The sequence below is a fragment of the Falco biarmicus genome, chromosome 2 (assembly GCF_023638135.1).
Source record: "Falco biarmicus isolate bFalBia1 chromosome 2, bFalBia1.pri, whole genome shotgun sequence".
Taxonomy (NCBI): Eukaryota; Metazoa; Chordata; class Aves; order Falconiformes; family Falconidae; genus Falco; species Falco biarmicus.
In genome coordinates, this window is record NC_079289.1 from 71,748,218 (window position 1) to 71,765,826 (window position 17,609).

General features: G+C 38.9%; 1 protein-coding gene across 1 annotated transcript in view; it reads right to left on the bottom strand.

Annotated features, from left to right (window-relative positions):
- The window catches only part of GABRB3 (gamma-aminobutyric acid type A receptor subunit beta3), a 200,015-nt gene that overhangs the window by 121,912 nt on the left and 60,494 nt on the right, over positions 1-17,609 (bottom strand). The window contains exon 2 of the mRNA XM_056329111.1: positions 1,196-1,243. Coding sequence (XP_056185086.1) covers positions 1,196-1,243 — 48 coding nt within the window. The remainder of the gene's footprint in view (positions 1-1,195; positions 1,244-17,609) is intronic.

Consider the following 17,609-nt stretch of genomic DNA (forward strand, 5'->3'; position numbering starts at 1 on the left):
CACATTATTCCTTACAAACCAGTATGCAGCAGTTACCTTTTTCTTTTAAGGTTAGATGAAAATAGAAGGATATAGCCCATTTATTTGTGGTTTTGAATTTATCAACGTCATGAATCGCATTTGTGATAATTATTGTTTATGCAATTTTTCACTACAGCAGCCAGAATTCCACATCAAGACCCAAGCCTCATTGTGCAGGAGATTATACAGAGTGAAGAAGACAAGCACGAGTTGTTTGAATTGTTTATGTTTAGTATTAGATATATTTAAAGAAAGATTAAGTCAGGATCCTAACTGATGCATCTGTATAAGGACTAGCTAAAACACCGAGAGATGCTGGTTCCTGACATTTTCATCCGAATGTCCCTTTGAATTTTATCAGTGGAAAAGTAGAAAGATAAACACTGGGAGGGAAGAAAGCCATTTATATATGCAAACACTCCCATATAAAACAGGATAAGCAATGAAAAGAAAGTGCAGTGAAATGATTTCTCATCACTCTTGATTTGCTAAGATTAGGAAGAATTCTGGAAGTAATAGTCCAGGGTAACAAAGAAAAAGCTATGGGTAGAATAAAGTGAAAGTCTGATGTATGTCTTGCTCTTATCCTTTGAGTGGGTTTTTTACTTACGCTAAGGAGTGCCCTTAAGAGGAAACAGTCCATAAAGGATGAGGGGAAAGGAAAGGCTTCATAATGTGGAAGTGTGTTTATACAGAGGCTGTATCCACAGCCCTGCGCTGCCAAGACACGGCACTCTGCTGGTGGAAGTGCCTCTTTTTAAATGCATACTCTTTTCTCGAGGCTGTGCCAGCTAACCCTTTGCTCTCATTCCCCAAACACTGGCATCAAAGCAGCCACGCTTAAGCTCCTAATATATGGATCAGGATCATGGGTCATACTGCATCTATGGAATAACATGTAAATTAAGCTGGTCGTGTAACTATATTTCTTTGTCACATGCACTGTATATGAAGGGAAATTACTATAAATAAAGGGGAATCATTATTAGGTAGTTACAGAATTTTGTGTATGATGATCTAAAATACTTGTCATTGTGCCTTAGTTTAAAGATTACTTTGTGGCTCAGGAAAATCAATATTTTCAATTAAAACTTAATAATAATTTTTAACATGGTAAAGGGTTAACATTCCATTTACAGATAAAAATGTTTTTTAAGTACTTTTTGTTACTCACCTTGTGTCATAAATTGCATATAGTTTTTTGTTTTCTTCAACTGCATTCCTAAAAAGAGAGAAAGAGAGAATATCATTTGCACACCCAGTGTCCATTGACAAAATAAACCATAGTTTGCAACCTTGGAGATTTTCAGGCCATCATTGTAGAATCTAGGAATGGGGGAAAAAAATTCTATAAATTGATTTATTCAACCCCTGATATGACAAGATTGTAATAGTCTTTTGGAAATTTTCGAAGTGGGTTTTTAATTATAGATCCGTGGCTCTGTTGCCAAGAAATGAAAAAAGAAAAAAGTAATCACTCCTTTTGTGAAAAACACAATGCAACAACATTATTTTGATAAGCTTGTGAATAATTTTCAAAAAAGGTTTCTAATTGATCCAGATGAACATTATCCAATTCAGGTATTTTATTATTTTTTTATAATCCAAACTAAAACAATGCATTGATGTCTAATGCAGTGTATTCAATGTAAAATGAAATACTTTCTCTCTGGATTTTTGAATACTTTTATTTGTGTTTAAACATTGAGGTTCATATGAAAAAGACATTTTGAAAATCAAAATGAAGCTTAAGTCTATATTTTTGAGCTTTTTCAATTGAAATCCACGTGAATTTGCACAATACATTTTACATTTTTAACTAGAAAAAAGAGAGATTTTTTTCCTGGATTTTTTTTGGACTGTTTCAGAACATGTGGGAACAAAGGACTCTTCTAAAATAGTGCTACTAATTCAAGGGAGAGCAAGAGGAGATGTTGTCTGAAATGTGTTGGCTTTGTTGTAATCAGCAATAACATACAAGTTTTAGTGAAGTTGTTTCTGAGAAGGTGTGATGAATGTAAAGGACACTCCATAGTAAGTATTGATTTGTATCCTAAAATCTGATTTATGTCTCTGTGCATTACTTTACCTGTCTGCTTAGAGAAGTTAAAGAGAAGCAACTAAAAGCATGGGGTAAATGATCCTGAGTTTGAATGCATTAAGCTCCACTTACACGGGAAAGGTAGATCCTGTGTTTGGTCCCTGTTCCTGGAGTGGTTGTACATTAAATATGCACTGGCTAAAGGATGTTAACCACTGAGTGTTGTGAGTGCCCGAGTCCCCAGTGCACTGGCTAGGGAGATGTGGGACCTCTTAAGTCTCAGATTCCCTTGAAATAGCCAGCCACCTAAAACAGAACTGTTAGGGCTTGAGTTAGATGCCACCATCTAGTCCATTCAAGATGCCCTGAGTTACTTGAGACACTACACAGAGCTGTCAGTTACAACACAGGACCGACGTGATACCCACGCTCTAATGGAGGGGTAACTGGAGTCTGAGGGGGATCCCTTGGAGCATCCCAGTGGCTTGGGATGCTTGCATATGGGAACTGGGCTGAGCCTCTTGGGTCAGATTCCATCCAAGAGAAGGATCCCCAGCTTTCTATACATAGGCTCCATTAACCGAGTTGACTAGATCTCTGTTGACATAATGGGAGCAACCAGTTCTCATGTAAACACCTACATCCAATCTTCATATGAATCTTACTCCAAACTTCACAATATCTTATGTTCTTTCAATAGTTCTAGGCATCAGGATTCACAAGCCATATTTTTCTGGATCTAGAGCTGATAGCATTACATGCCTTCAGCCACACCTGAGCATGCTATTTTGTGGCTTGATTGAACATTCTCAAGCACATTTTTGTCTAGTGTCCACACTTCTCAGTTGTCTGGCCCGCTGTGACTCAGTGTAGGCCTGGGATACTTTCTTGAGCTCAGCAAGGGAAAGAGGAGAGGAGAAAGAGCACAGAAGGGGCATCTGAAGCCTCAACACTGACCCAAATATATCCTCTGATGATAGTCACATATCTCATAAGGGTAGAGTCACGTGGGCAATATTGAGATGACAAGATGGCTGGGCTCTTTTCTGAAGTGTCCATGGCCACTTGCTGCAAGGTGCTGGAGCCAGCGCTCTACGTTTGCAGAGGCTGGATAGAGAGTCAGGGAGCGTCCTCAGCCTTCATCTCCCTTTAGGGCTGTGCTGCCAAAGGTAGCCAACGACACCTGACAGACAGATGCAGCTCACCCTGTAACCATGACAACTGGCATGGATTGATAACAAATTAGCTATGGGTGGAAGAGGGCACCACTTCTAAATGAACATGTACAATATAGATTGAAAAAGTGTCTGGTTTCAATCCCCTTACCTAAATATATCCACACCCATAAAATAAAAAGAAACTTGCACTTACTAACAGTTTCTGTTAAGATTTTTATAACAATTTTCAAAACAGTGCAAAAACATCTTTTATGGCCATGTTGTGTTTATAACTTTTGACGTCTATCAGCAAAAATGCCAATGGTAGGATAGAAATAACTTAGCTTTTTTTTTTTTTTTTAAAAGAGATGATAACAGCAAGGGGAGATCAGGAAAACAATTAGGCAAGTGTAACAGGAAATAATCAAACTTAATCTTTTAAATGTTGAAGTATCTACAATGAGCTTTTATTCAGACTGATAATGCACTCCATTTTTTTCTTCTCTTACAAAAATGTAGACACATCTTGATGTTGAAATTCTCTTATTCAGCACAGTGGTAAAATCCTTTGGTCTCTGCATTGAAAAATGCCTTCTTCTGAATGGGGAGTAAATGGAGTTCATCTCTTACAGAAGTCTCCTACTGCTGCTGTCTGCCTGGCACCAACAGAAGACACGCTTCTGAAAGTATTACAAAAGTAATTCCCCCATCACAAAAGCACCACATTAAAAGTACTTATATTAAAAGCACTTTGTTGTATATGAATACTATTATATAATTGATTATTCCCATTAAAATGCTTTGCATCCTTATCACAACTTTAATAAAAGAACAAAACTGCTTTGAATATTATACATGCTCTTGCCTAGAGCCACTATTAAGCAGAGAGGCTCTGTGTGCAGCCAGGCAGTCGTTGATGGTAAATCAAATGGAGGGCATATGGTTTCAGTATTGCTGCTGGTGGAGTTTTTGTTGCTAGAAAGGGCTAATGTTTTGCATTTAGGTTTATTAAAGTAACAAAAATAGTAACTCATCTTTTCCCCTTTTCTTCCCCCCAACTTTCTTGAAGTCTCACTCAATATAATACAGAAAACCATACCATGAACAACCCATATTAGAATGTTAGGACTTTCCCGAATTGCAAAATAAGAACTTTGTGAGTTTTTTTAAAGCCCACAAATTTCTGGATGATATCACAGCTCAGAATGTCTCAGGTTGGGATTTCTCCTTGCTGATGCAAGCATCAAGGATTAAATGTGTATGTCTGACCCAGTTATCATGGGCTACTTTAGTAATCAGTGAGGGGGGTGGGGAACCAAGTCCAAAGACTGAAAGGAACTCCAAAGGCTGAAAAAGGCAAAATAGCGCAGATGAATCACCCTCTAGAAGTACCTAACTATGAACATAGCCTATATCTAGCTAGACATCTAACTTCTGGGTATGTAATATTGCATAAAATAAATCCCATCCATGGGGCTTTAATGGCAAGGAAGGCTAGATCTGTTTCAGTACATTAAGTATATTGCCTCCAAAAGCTTATCAGACCAAGATGTCCTATACGTCTTTAGGTTGGAGCTCCATGAAGGATATCCCTGCTAATGGTAAGTGGACAGCAAAGAAACAGGGAAGCTGCTGGGTTGATACTATATTTCTGGAATTGCTGGAATCTTTTAAATAAATGTATGTTAAATTATAAGCAACAATCATCACTTTCTGTCACACCTTTAAATCCTACAAGATCATGTAAAAGCAAAAATTAAGTTAAATATCATACTCATTTGAATATAGTCTTAAGGAAAGTGAAATGCAATTGCCGTTTCTGGATTAAGGCCAGAACACAAAGCAATGCTAGTGAATCACAGAATGTTTAACAAGTACTCTCGATGTTATGCATCTAAAAAATGATTCAGCATGAAAATATAGATACAAAGGCTAATATTTATGGCTTGGAAGATAATGCTAACAATAAGAAAGTGAGATATTTCAGATTCTGAAAGCATCTGAACATGGAATGACACTATTGAGAAAAAATACTTTCTTTTTCCATTCTGGAAAAAACTCCTTACACCTCACACAAACCGTTTGCAAACAGAAGGAAAAAAAACCATGATGCTAAACTCTTTCTCCACAGGCTTGGAGAATGCACACCTCATTATGTCTGAGCCTTTTTCATTTTGAAGTGAAGAAAATACTTTTGTTGGTTGACCCAGCATACACAATAGAGACCAAATTAAGCCCATACACCATGGCTTAGGTGCAATAACTATTGGCAGTTAACAGCTAGATGCAAAACCTCAGTGTAAGTCTCCCTCCCTGGAAGCTGCTTCTGGGCTTTTACCTCAAGATTGCTCAATCCATCTTGCAAGCCCTCCCTCCAGAAACTTCAGAAGCAGTGAGGAACCCGCACGAATGAGTCAATAAAATTCCCTTTCCCTTTTCCTAGGAGGTTCAGCCCATGCCAGCCAGGTTAGGTGTTCAAGGGCATCATTGTCACACAGCATGATAGGCACTAGCGAATTATTTTTAGTACCTAGAAGCCTATCAAGAAAAGTAAGAAAGTACAGACTGAAATGCCAAATGCAAAAATGGGAAGCTGTGTTTAAAGCTCCCAGGATATTATAGACACGGTTATTGAATTACCATTGTAGATCTGCTGAAACCTCAGTAAGCAGCAGACGATGGAGGTTTCTGCTATAAATACAAGATTCACACAGCTATCTCTTATTTTTTAAAGTATAAATTAAGTGGATGCAATCCAAGTTTTCATAAATAATGCCAAAAATGTTTATGTATGAGAAGCTTAAACTATTTGGCTCTAGCTGAAATAAATGTTTCAGTGAACATGATTTTAAACATGATTTATTCAAATGTTATGTTAAGTAAGCATTCAATATGCTTTTATGTAATGCTGATGCCCAAGTTACATGTAATTCTGATGACATTATAGCATCCTTGATCTTTCATAACCTCTCTAGAAATTCATTTTTTCCCAGCATCAAGCTCCACAAATAGTATGGAAGTGACAATGTCACGTAGTATAAACAGTTACCAGAACAATACTTTTTTGTAGTTTCCAATTCCATGAGAGCCAGCCAGTCTTGACTCCTTTTGACATCAGCCAGATCTGGGAAGTTTAGCATTGCTCAGACACATGCCAGTGAATTAGCAAGTCCACAAACCCGATTGTTGGCATTAAAAAAGCGAGGTAGGAAGGTTGAATTGAGAATATGTCAAGATGTTGACTCCTGTTTACTCACATTTTAAATAACTTATATTCTTCAAGGTGTCTCGTTCTATTCAGATCCAGTAGGTTGTATTTATTTCAGTCCACATAATTTCTTTTTTTTTTCTTTTTAATGCATTCGGTTTCCAAATATAAAAAATAATAGACATCGGGAAAGCTATCAAAACACACACAACAGCAGTGCATAAATTTGTCATTATCCTTTGAGTAAAGATCTCAGAGTCACTGCAGATATTTCAGTGAAGGTCCAAGCTCCATGCTCAGCAGATGTCGCAAAGGTAAGCAAGTGCCCAGAACAAAGCAGGATCAGTACAGTATTGCAGAAATCTGCAGCCTACCCACATCCTGCAAATTTTGTGCTGTTGTCTTCCATCTCAAAGAGCTTGAGAGCTAGATAAAGGTATAGGAAAGAGCTACAGGGATGATTAGAAGTACAAAATAGCATTGGTAAGAAGAAAGCTACTTAGGCTGAAAGTCTTATGTCTGCAAAGCAGTTGAGGGAGGAGAGAGATGATAGATGTGTATGAAGTCATAGACTGGCTAACTGATTATTTGTTATCGCTCACACTATAAAAAACAAAGGAGCACTCAGATGATCAGGTGGTTGGTTTAAAGCAAGCAATATGAAGTCCTTTTTCACACAATGCATAATTAAATTGTGAAGCTCATTGCCAGAGGAAGCTGTGGAGGTCAAAGTTATAAATGGGCTCAAAAATCCATTAGACAAATGCATGAAAAGGAGCTCTATCAATGGCTATTAAAATCAATGTTGTGAATGCACCCTCTGGCTAAGGAAGTCCATAAACCTCAGACTGCTTGAAACAGAAACGTTATATCTGGGGAAGAATTGCTTTCTGTCTGTCCTGTTTCATATGCTCCTCCCAAAGTTGTGCTACTGCCCATCATCAGAGGCAGGAAGGCAACCTAGATGTGGCTTTGGCTTGATTCGGTATGGGAATGTGTATGCTCAGTGTGATCAGAAATACATGCTTCTGGTCTACTGTGACCCAGCAGTGAAATAATTTTCAGACCTTAAACTGTCCTATGGTTTTCATTACTGCACTCTCCACAAATAAATCACTGATTTTGCTTCTCTTCCTTCAGAAATTCATTCAGTAGCATATTTTTAATTTCCGTTCTTTGATCCCCTAAAGCACTTACATGTACACCAGGGTGATACGAAGTTTGCCAGTGTCCCTTCTAACCCTCTTGAGCTATTAGAGGGCTGTTGTAAAATATGTGCCTTTTTTCAGGAAGAAAAAATTTCAGGTGTGGTTAGCGGTCATAAAATCCTGTAGAAATAAACCTCTTTACATCTTCACACTTTTATGGACCACAATATGTGTTCGACAAGTGTATCCATATTATAAAAGACATGAGATTTAGCTCTCAATACAAGGATTGTGCAGCTTCGATGTATACTGGAGTGCATTTCAGCTTCAGTGGAAGGAGAAATGAGGACTTAAAACGAAGCCTGCCCTCTCAGCCTCTTCAATTTCTTCTTATTCTTTTAAGTATTTTCAAAATGAAAGTTAATAGTTTGGGTGAAAAAAAAAATCATGAAGAGTAGTTGATGCCACTTCTGAAAGGCTCATGACTAAGGAGGCCAACTCTCCACAGAAGGATTTATGTGTTCCATGCAAAGTTACATGGAGGCAGAAGGGAGCCTTGTGTTTTCATCCTGGCATCCTGGTGGGCACTGTGTGTGTCACTCAGTGACCTGTACTACAAAATGCAGAGGTCACCCTGACCCAACATGATGACAGTTTTGAATGACAGTAGGTGTCGCGAACATGCTCTCTGGTGGGCTCGGTGCTGCTGTGGAACAGCCATGCCATGAGCACATCTATTTGACAGGGCCCATTAGGTACTCCTCAGGTACTTTCACTGCCAAAATTTAAGGTGCCCTTGGTCTTCAAAGGAGTTAGGGTTTCCAAGGATCATTTATCTGATTTTGTAGGCATCCACAGAAAACAAATACTTCATTTAATTTTGTTTTAAATATAATTTTCTAAAAAAAATGGAGAGGAGGTCTTTCCATGAAATACACAAGTATTTCAGTTATCTGAAAAAATATCATGAGGAAGAACAATTTCTTGATCCATTCTAAGCCTCGTGAGTGTGTATATTGTTATATGCAAGTACAAAATAGGGTTAGGAATCCCCCTGACACACACTTGTACACACAAAACTAGTCTCCAGCTTGTGCATGGAAGATCAATTTTAAGATGATGAAAGCATGTACGATCAGAGGAAACAATCACCTGGATACCTGGATACATGCATGGTAATACTTTCTCATAGGTTGCTACTGCTTTGTAAGTACGGATCAAAATAATTATTCTAAGTGATATTTAGCTCTTTTGGTTGTTTAGATAGGAAGTCTTTATAAATTCAAAGGCTGTCAGCCCACAGTGCATTAAGAAACTTGAATTTAAGAGCCCAGCCCTAACATTTACATTCCTAGGTTATATTTCAGAGTTGGTTGTAGATGTTAAGAATATTGCCTTTGGGACCTTTAAGTGCATTATATCATAGCCTCAAAATGTACTTTCTCTTATCCACAGCTCTTCTTTAAACATCAGAAGTTTTGATTTAAAAGAGAAACAAGCTGGTAACAGAGTGTATGCATCTCTGAATTTTCCTTACTTCACGTCAAGCATGAGTGTGAGAGAACTGTAAAGTGTAGTTAAATAGTCATGGCAGTCTATGAAAAATTGGAAGTGTGCTATGAATTGGAAAACATGGAAATGTTCTTTGCTTTAAAAATGAATCAGAAGAACTAACACCATTTTTATTTTACAGGTTTTTGAGATGTGAATATGTACACTTAAACTGTCTTGAATATACTGGAACATCCGCCATCTGTTGCAGTTGTGCTTTATTCTAATTCAGTTCTTTTAACAGGACTGGGTGGAACTTTAGTGCCTAAAACATTATTTTTTTTAAATGCAAAATGAACATCCAGTGACACTGGAATACTCTCAGCTCTCCTTTTGACTTTGCTAAAAAAGAAAACATTGACTTTTTAAGAATGAAATGGTTTAGGTATTTTATTCGTGGCATGTTTCAAAATTCCCTCCATGTTTATTTTAAAATATTGTGACATACTTAAGACTGAAAAAAAGACTGCTGAAATCCAAAGCACATGTTTCAACACCTCAGCTTATCAAGAATTTTATAAAGATTTGGGTAAGACTGGAATTCTTTTCTATCACCAGTAAACAACAACAGAAAATGTCCATTCATGCCCCCTTATTTATTCATATTCATTCGGTGTGTATTCATCCACTAGAACCTCCAAATTGCCTGGCTTTGTTCATCATCATCTTTATAAGTTGTACTATGTATGCAAACTGGCTAAAAAGCTCTAATATAATTTTTAGCTATATTTGTTGTTTTTCTTTCAAAGTTCTGAAGTGTTGTGTATATATTAGACATTTTAGACATATATTAGACATAGACATATATTAGACAATGTAAAATTTGGGCATCTGAAACCTCAGAGAGGAGAGGTTAATCATCTCCATTTAAAAATCCCACTTGAGGAATATGGGGCAAACTCTATGGAATTAAATCATTTATCAATGTCATGATATGAATCCTTGTTATAAAGTTTCCCTGGCAGATAGGGAAAAGAATGTTAGTCTCCTAACACCCAGTAATTTGTTTTAACTTCTAGGAAACATAAGTGGTATTTTCCCCTATCGAAAGCATCTCCACGTTCAACAGTGCTTTAGACAAAATAAGTCAATTAGACATCCATTTACAGTATTTCAGACATAGTAATATCCTTCATTTTGGAATGCATAACTCTTGATTATAGATTTAGTATGTATGATTAAATATAGATTAACTTTTAACTCTACAGTGCAGATTCCTGGAACCTGGGAGTTACGGAGGAGTTAACTTCCCACTGAGCCAGGTGCCGGGTGCCAGGGAATGCAATTTTGGCCCTTGAGCAAAAGAGACACTAATTCCTCTACCACCAGAAAGTTTCTCAGTACTCCCAAACCACCTGCCAATTTTTTTTTTTCCTTTCACCCTTCCAAGCCCCTTAAAATTTCAGCCTGTGGACTCAGGCAGAGTGGGAATGTGATGGAGACCCAGAAGGGACTGGTTCCACAGTGGGAGGGACTGTGAGGCCAGACCCTCCTGCAGCCTTCCCAGACCTTCCTTGCTGCTAGGCACAAGGGACCTGCCCTCACTTGTGGTGGCCTTGTAAGTACTTGCCCTGTTCTTACCTTCTCTAAATTTCGATGGGGAATCACTGAATAGTATGTTTTGGGCTGATAAAGTGTTCCCGTTCCTGCGCTTGTAACTGTACAGATCTGCCTTTTCACTAGGTGTCTGTACGTTTACCAGCAGTTTTAAACCTTCACAGAATCTCTCAGTAGATGTCTATAATGAAAATAAGCCGTAGTTCACTGAACTTTAGACCGAATTTCCTTCTCGCTTTAGAAATCAACGCCATGTTATGCTTTACAAATTTTCTTGCTTTTCCTTCAATGCATACAATCTAATAACTTTCAGAAAGCTTAAAACCTCATTCTTTAAAATGGTAGCAAATTGAATAAAACACATACTTTGTCAACCTTCATTCCCTCCTTAACAGAATCCTTTCAGTATTAAATGAAATTGCTACAAGTCCACTATAATTGATGTTAGACTGAAAGAGGAACTGATGGAGCTGACAGCTTCTGCATTTCAGTGTGATATGATCTGGTGCCTTTTCCAGTTTCCCTCCTGGAAAGATTAATCTAGCTCTTGTAACATAAATCAATTTTTTTAGTCATATTTCTTTCTAATCTGTTTTCATTGACACTTATGCATACAATTCACTTAGAACAATAATTAAAAAGCAATAATCATTAGGAAAAGAAAACATTGTTCTAAGAAACAACTTACTCTTTATTTTTCTGCTAAATTAAGGGGATTATATGAAACTATGAGCCAGATTGTGTCTCATACAAACATGCCTACTCTGGAGGTTATGGCAAGCTGCACCGCCCGCTGGGAGCTCAGGAGCTCCATCAGGCACAGCAGACGTGCCAGATGCTGCACCTTCTCAGGCATACAGCGTGCCCTCTTCTGGGGGTTTGGCCAGGGTGGAAGATGAATAGTTTTGATTTTCCCACCTTGGAGGATGGTTGATAGACCAGGAATGGGAGTGCAATGCAGTCGCAGCCCGCAATAAAATGCATGACACAGGGATGTGTGTGCCCCCACACACACAAACACCCCTCACGTGTTGTAGTCATCCTTCTTATGCCAAGGGCTGGCTAGCTTTAGGAAAAAATTTCCCTTAGGAAGTATCTCCTATGGATGCTTGCAGATGAATAAAAGCATTTGAGATTCCCATCAGCTGTGCTAAAACTGTGATAAACTGTGATATCGACTATGATAAACCCAGAGTATTTAGGACTTTATCCACATGAGGGTGGCACCATTTTTAAATTTGATGTGACTTCATCTGTTGATAGTCAAAGAATACCCCGGAGCATACTGACAGGTGTCCTAATACTGTCCCCTAAGCCCAGAAAGCTGTGAGCCTGTGTAACGCTATGGGGTGCATTGCTGAATCTGGGGGCCCTAAATCTTCTCTTCTCGTTCTCTAAAAAGTATTGAATGCCAGGGCACAACTCCTCTGCTGCACCCCACCTCTGAGCTGTAACTCAGACCTGAGCTGCTGCCTAAAGCTTCAGTGATTAGAAGGGTGCTGAGGTATGAAGATACAGAAAACTCAGGCGAGAAGAAAGGGAACTGCTTGAGCACTCCGGTGGCTCCTGCGCAGGGAGCTGGGATAAGAAAGCACAGGGAGCTGGTGATATCCCAACTGAAAGAGAATTGCGTGCAAGTCTATTTCATCTGTGCAGCTTAGAGAGTTAGGAGAGACCAAAAAAATCTGCGTAAGTCCAGACTTCTTGAAAGCCAACACAGAAGAGACTGAATGATGGCTTAGCATGGGTACGAGAGCCATTTTGCTAATGAATTCAATGGATGGACAAATTTACTTTGTTCCTCCTTTTGAAAGAACCCCACCATACTGTGGTGCTGGATAGCAGCATCTACCAACTACCATAATAAGTTGGTTAGCCCGAACTGCGGAGAACCCCAATGATCTTTGAAGACTCTGATGTACCATCTGATATGGGATCTAGGTAATTTTCCTTAAAATTAGGTAATAGGAAAACTTTATAACATGAGCAACATGGGATATTCTAGAGGTTTTATGTCATATATTCACTAGTATATTCAGAAGATTTTACCAAGAAAAGCATTTATCTAACTACTAGGACAGACAATTTAAATTTTGTGCCCTATCAAATGGCACAGCTATCCTTGTTAATATTTCCTTCCTATAGAATCACAGAATCATACAATGAATTGGAAGGGACCTTTAAAGGTCATCTAGTCCAACCCTCCTGTGATGAGCAGGGGCATCTTCAACTAGACCAGGTTGCTCAAAGCCCCATCCAACCTGACCTTGAATGCTTCCAGGCATGGAGCATCTGCCACATCCTGGGCAACCTGTGCCAGTGTTTCACTACCCTCATTGTAAAAAATCTCTTCATTATAGCTAGTCTGAACCTACCCTCATTTAGTAAAACCATTACCGCTTGTTCTATCACAACAGGTGCTGCTAAGAAGTTTGTCCCCATCTTTCTTATAAGACCCCTTTCAATACTGAAAGGCCGCAATCAGGTCACCCTGGAGCCTTCTCTTCTCCAGGCTAAACAGCCCCAACTCTCTCAGCCTTTCCTCACAGAAGAGGTCTTCCAGCTCTCTGATCACTTTTGTGGCCCTTCTCTGGTCCTGCTCCAACAGGTCCGTGCTTTTCCTGCGCTGGGGGCCGCAGAGCTGGATGCAGCACTGCAGGTGGGGTCTCACCAGAGCAGAGCAGAGGGGCAGAATCACCTCCCTCGACCTGCTGGCCACCCCAGGATGCGGTTGGCTTTCTGGGCTGTGACCACACATTGCCTGCTCATGCCCGGCTTTTCATCCACCAGTAACCCCAAGTCCTTTTCTCTCAATTCCTTAATCCCCCAGCCAGTACTGATACTGGGGACTGCCCTGACCCATGTGGAGGACCTTGCACTTGGCCTTGTTAAGCCTCATGAGGTTCACATGAGCCTACTTCTCAAGTTTGTCCAGGTCCTTCCAGATGGTGTCCTGTCCCTCAGGCATGTCACTGAGAAATATTTGACTACATTGCAGGGTGCACTGAGGATTACTTCATGTGTTCTTGTAAGGTGCTTATCTATTTCCATGTGTGAATGTGCACAGTTCTACATCTGGCTTTTCTTTTTTACCTCTCCTATTCTGCTCTACTAGCCAGCTGTTGTGTACTGCTACTATTAAAGAACTGTTAGTTCATGGTAACTGACATTTTCATTAGAAGTGTCTTTAACGGGGAGTAGATAATTCAATTTCCGGCTAAGAAAAAGAATAATAAATAAATAATGCTGAAGCCATCTTCCTGTTCCTCCTGCTTCTCCCTAATGGAAGGTTAATCATTAATCTTTTAGCCACTGGGGAAATAGACACAAGGAAAGTTTGGGATGAAAATAATAATTAAAAATAAGACTGAAATGAAATTACCCGCATTAGCAAATTTACCAATATCATGGAGTGCCTACATACAATAGAGAGAATGGCAGGGAAGGCTTTGTTATTTTTTTTCTAATAAAAGATAGGAAATCTTCTGAAAGATTCAGATGTTTTATATTATATGGAGCATTGCTCAGGTTTCCATGCTGTCACCTGAGTCTGGCCTTCCAAACATGCTCAGCTCTCTCCATGAATCTCAACAAAAACATTTCCACAGCAAAACTTACAGCATCAGCTCCTTTCCACAGCAAATTATTGTCTTTAAAATGTAAACCTGCGTGCAGTCAGAGCTGGGTTACATAAGCCACAATTGCATAGTTGCTGCTTGCCGCCACAGATTTTGTTGAATTTAGGCATCATTCTTATTATAACTTTGCTTGTGGTGCTGGCTCACATCTCTGCATTACAACTGGTCCTGGAGTGGGGGTAGATGGTACATTCTTCCTCCATTTGAGCTTTTCAAAGTACATTCTGTGATATGAAAGATGACAGTGATCTCTCCTTCCCCTTAATCTCTTTCCCTGACACCAAGAAACAGACATCACTGTTTCAAATTGGTTTTGATTACAAGCATCAGGGTGCTATTCCAGGAAGATGAGAGTTTTACATTTCACTCCAAGTACAACCAGGTTACAATCATTTCAATATATTCTAGCACTGAATTCTTTATACTTAGCGTGGTCCCTGCAGAAATTCTGCTTGTTGCAATTCTGTTAATCTCCTACCTCTCAATAGCAGCGTTATTTTAGTGACCACGGTTTTTGTGGAAGATCATGGTAGGAGACTTTTTTCCAGTGACCTCATCAGTGGTTAAAGAAAAAGGGACAGACATTTTTGATCAGCTTCTCTTCTATGGGGCAGCCTACATGAAAACTCACATTTGGATAATCCACATTCTACTTACTTTCCTATGTTTTCTAATATCTAGGTGCCTCTGAGGATGTAAAACTAGCCAATGAGAAACATTAAGCAAAAGATACTAGATGAAATTTAGGCCATCAGATTCTGTCAGACAACAATCCAAAGGGTGATGTACTTCTGGCAAACTTCTACTGAGCAGCAAGGCTGCTGTGTTCACAACAAGCTGAAGATTTCTTCACTGAAATCTCTTTTACAGTAATTCTTTTCATATGCAAACTATTTTTATAACGGTTTTGGTGTGAGACAGCAGATGTTTAATTCATAAGTGACTAGAGGTAACAGCCATCCCTGACAATAATTCTGTGCCTATTGTTTGTATCCTGCTCATAGCTGGTAGCACCATTTGTAAAGTGAAAAGTAAAACCCTAAAAGACAGAGTGTTGCAAACATTTTTATACTGAGTTAATCACTGTGATAACTTTGCATATGGGTTCAGTTGCAACGAATTCACATGCCCAGAATGAATCATGTGTGCAGTTCATAAGGTCAGGGCCTATAAAGAGACATATCTGGAAATAATTTGCTCCAAAATACTTGCTCATAAAGGTTCTCAATGTAAGTAGCACAAAAAAATGCTATAGTTTTATAATATTCTGTGCTTTGTTTTATGCAACAGATTCTTATTATCTCAAACAGATCTCAGCACAGATAAGAATATCAAGTAAATGTCTAGAAATGTGTCATGTTAGATGACAATAAAACATGCTCCTTTATTAGACACATTGAAAGGCTGTGAGTACTATGCAGTGGATGATTCCCTTTTATGTCAAGACTACTTCAAATATCACGATTCTAATTTGATATGTCCTAATTTTAAAACTAGCATCACCAAATGGGGTGGAGATTAGATCAACAAATCTGTGCATAATCTGTCTCAGCAGAGCTTAGATCTCCTTGTGTGCAGAAAAGTAAACATGACTCCAACTATACTCAAATGAGTCCTGTCAGGGGACTGCTGCACTGACACATCGTATACACAAATACAAAATCGAGAATGACAATACAGATCTCTGAACAATGTAATTGTAAAGGGACATTTGGCAGCTTGTTTTGTGGATTGCACATGCTTTTAACAGATGTGATAGCAATGGTCTAATAAGCAGTTAAATTGCAGGATAAACATGCTCCTACTACTCTTATAAAGTTTGAATTGAAGTGTTAGCATACCACTATGTACATGTTTTTCCTTGCTATTTTCAATAGCAAAAGTCTTATTTGTTAGAAGAGGAGCCTTTTGGGGAAATTTTATTTGTAAACAGAGAGTCTATAACAAATGGAACAGATCATCTGCCCCGCAACTAATCTGAGAACCCAGAAAAATGCAATACGAGAATGGGAATGTGACAGTGTGATCAGAACAGACTTTAAAAAAAAATAATAAAAAGAGGACAGATTTGGTTTTCCTGGATTTCAGACAGAAATAATTGCACATGAAGAATGGATACACATACACAGTCAAAATACTGTTTTTGAGTAAACCTCTTATGGCAGGAAGGGTGCAGGTTACAGACCTAATCATGAACCTGCATAGAGGACAACTGTCTTAGAAGGACATTATGATAGCTGCCAAAATCAAGTGCTTTAGTGTTGAAGAATGCTAGAAACTAAATGGACAATGAAATCCTAACTCTGCTTTCCTGTAAACCGGTATTAAGATTTTTCTAGAAACGTCTTTGCCTCCCTGTTTTTTCCCCAAGAACCCTTTTTCATTCATTACACTGGGTAAGGAGGTACCGATTACACAGCACCTACTGAATAAGCAGCTACTTAGAATAGTAACCTTCACCAGCCAGTTAGAAGTGCCTTATTTACTGCACACCCAAAGCCTGAAGTAAATATGGAATTATTCATTTTTCATGGCATTTTCTGGGCCACTCATCACTGTAGTATTTGCATGCCTCAAGAACACAGATGAATTTATCGCTGCCGAAAGATAGGAAACGATTATTATTATTATTCCCATTTTACAGCTGAAGAGATAGGGACTTGCCTAGAGCTACACAGTGAATTAGTGGCAGAGCAAGGATTAAAATTCATGGCTTGAAATCCTGTGCACATTACTTGAGACTGCACTGCCTTGCAGTCAGAGCTGCTGAGAAACCACAGCTCTCACCGACTTGGTCTGCCACTGCAAGTGCTCTATAAGCCTTGGGCACCCCAAGTTGGTCATCCCTAAAATAAGACACACAGTTAATAGTCAGCTGCCAGAATATTGGGTTTATCATTACATTAAGAGACTAATACTTGAGTCCAGTGTTTACAGAAAGGTCTTGAACCTGGTTCACCTGTCTGGGTGAAAGCCTTAGCTACTGGGGTGTTGGTAGTTCCAGGACGGGTAATGTACTCTTCTGTGGTGTAGATGCTGGAACTCAAAAAGATGCGATAAAAGCACTATAAATCTGATTTCAATGAAATAGCACTTAATGATGGAACACATTTAGAGTGGAAAACTAACTGACATGCTTAAGTTCTCTTTTTTTGTATTATTCACTTGAAACCCATTCCCCCCTGCTGTCTTGAGCATACCCAGGATTCTGCCCCAGCGCTCTCCACACAAATAACATCTGATTAACATTTGATGGCTCTTGTTTTGTTCTTTTTAGTAAGCTGGGAA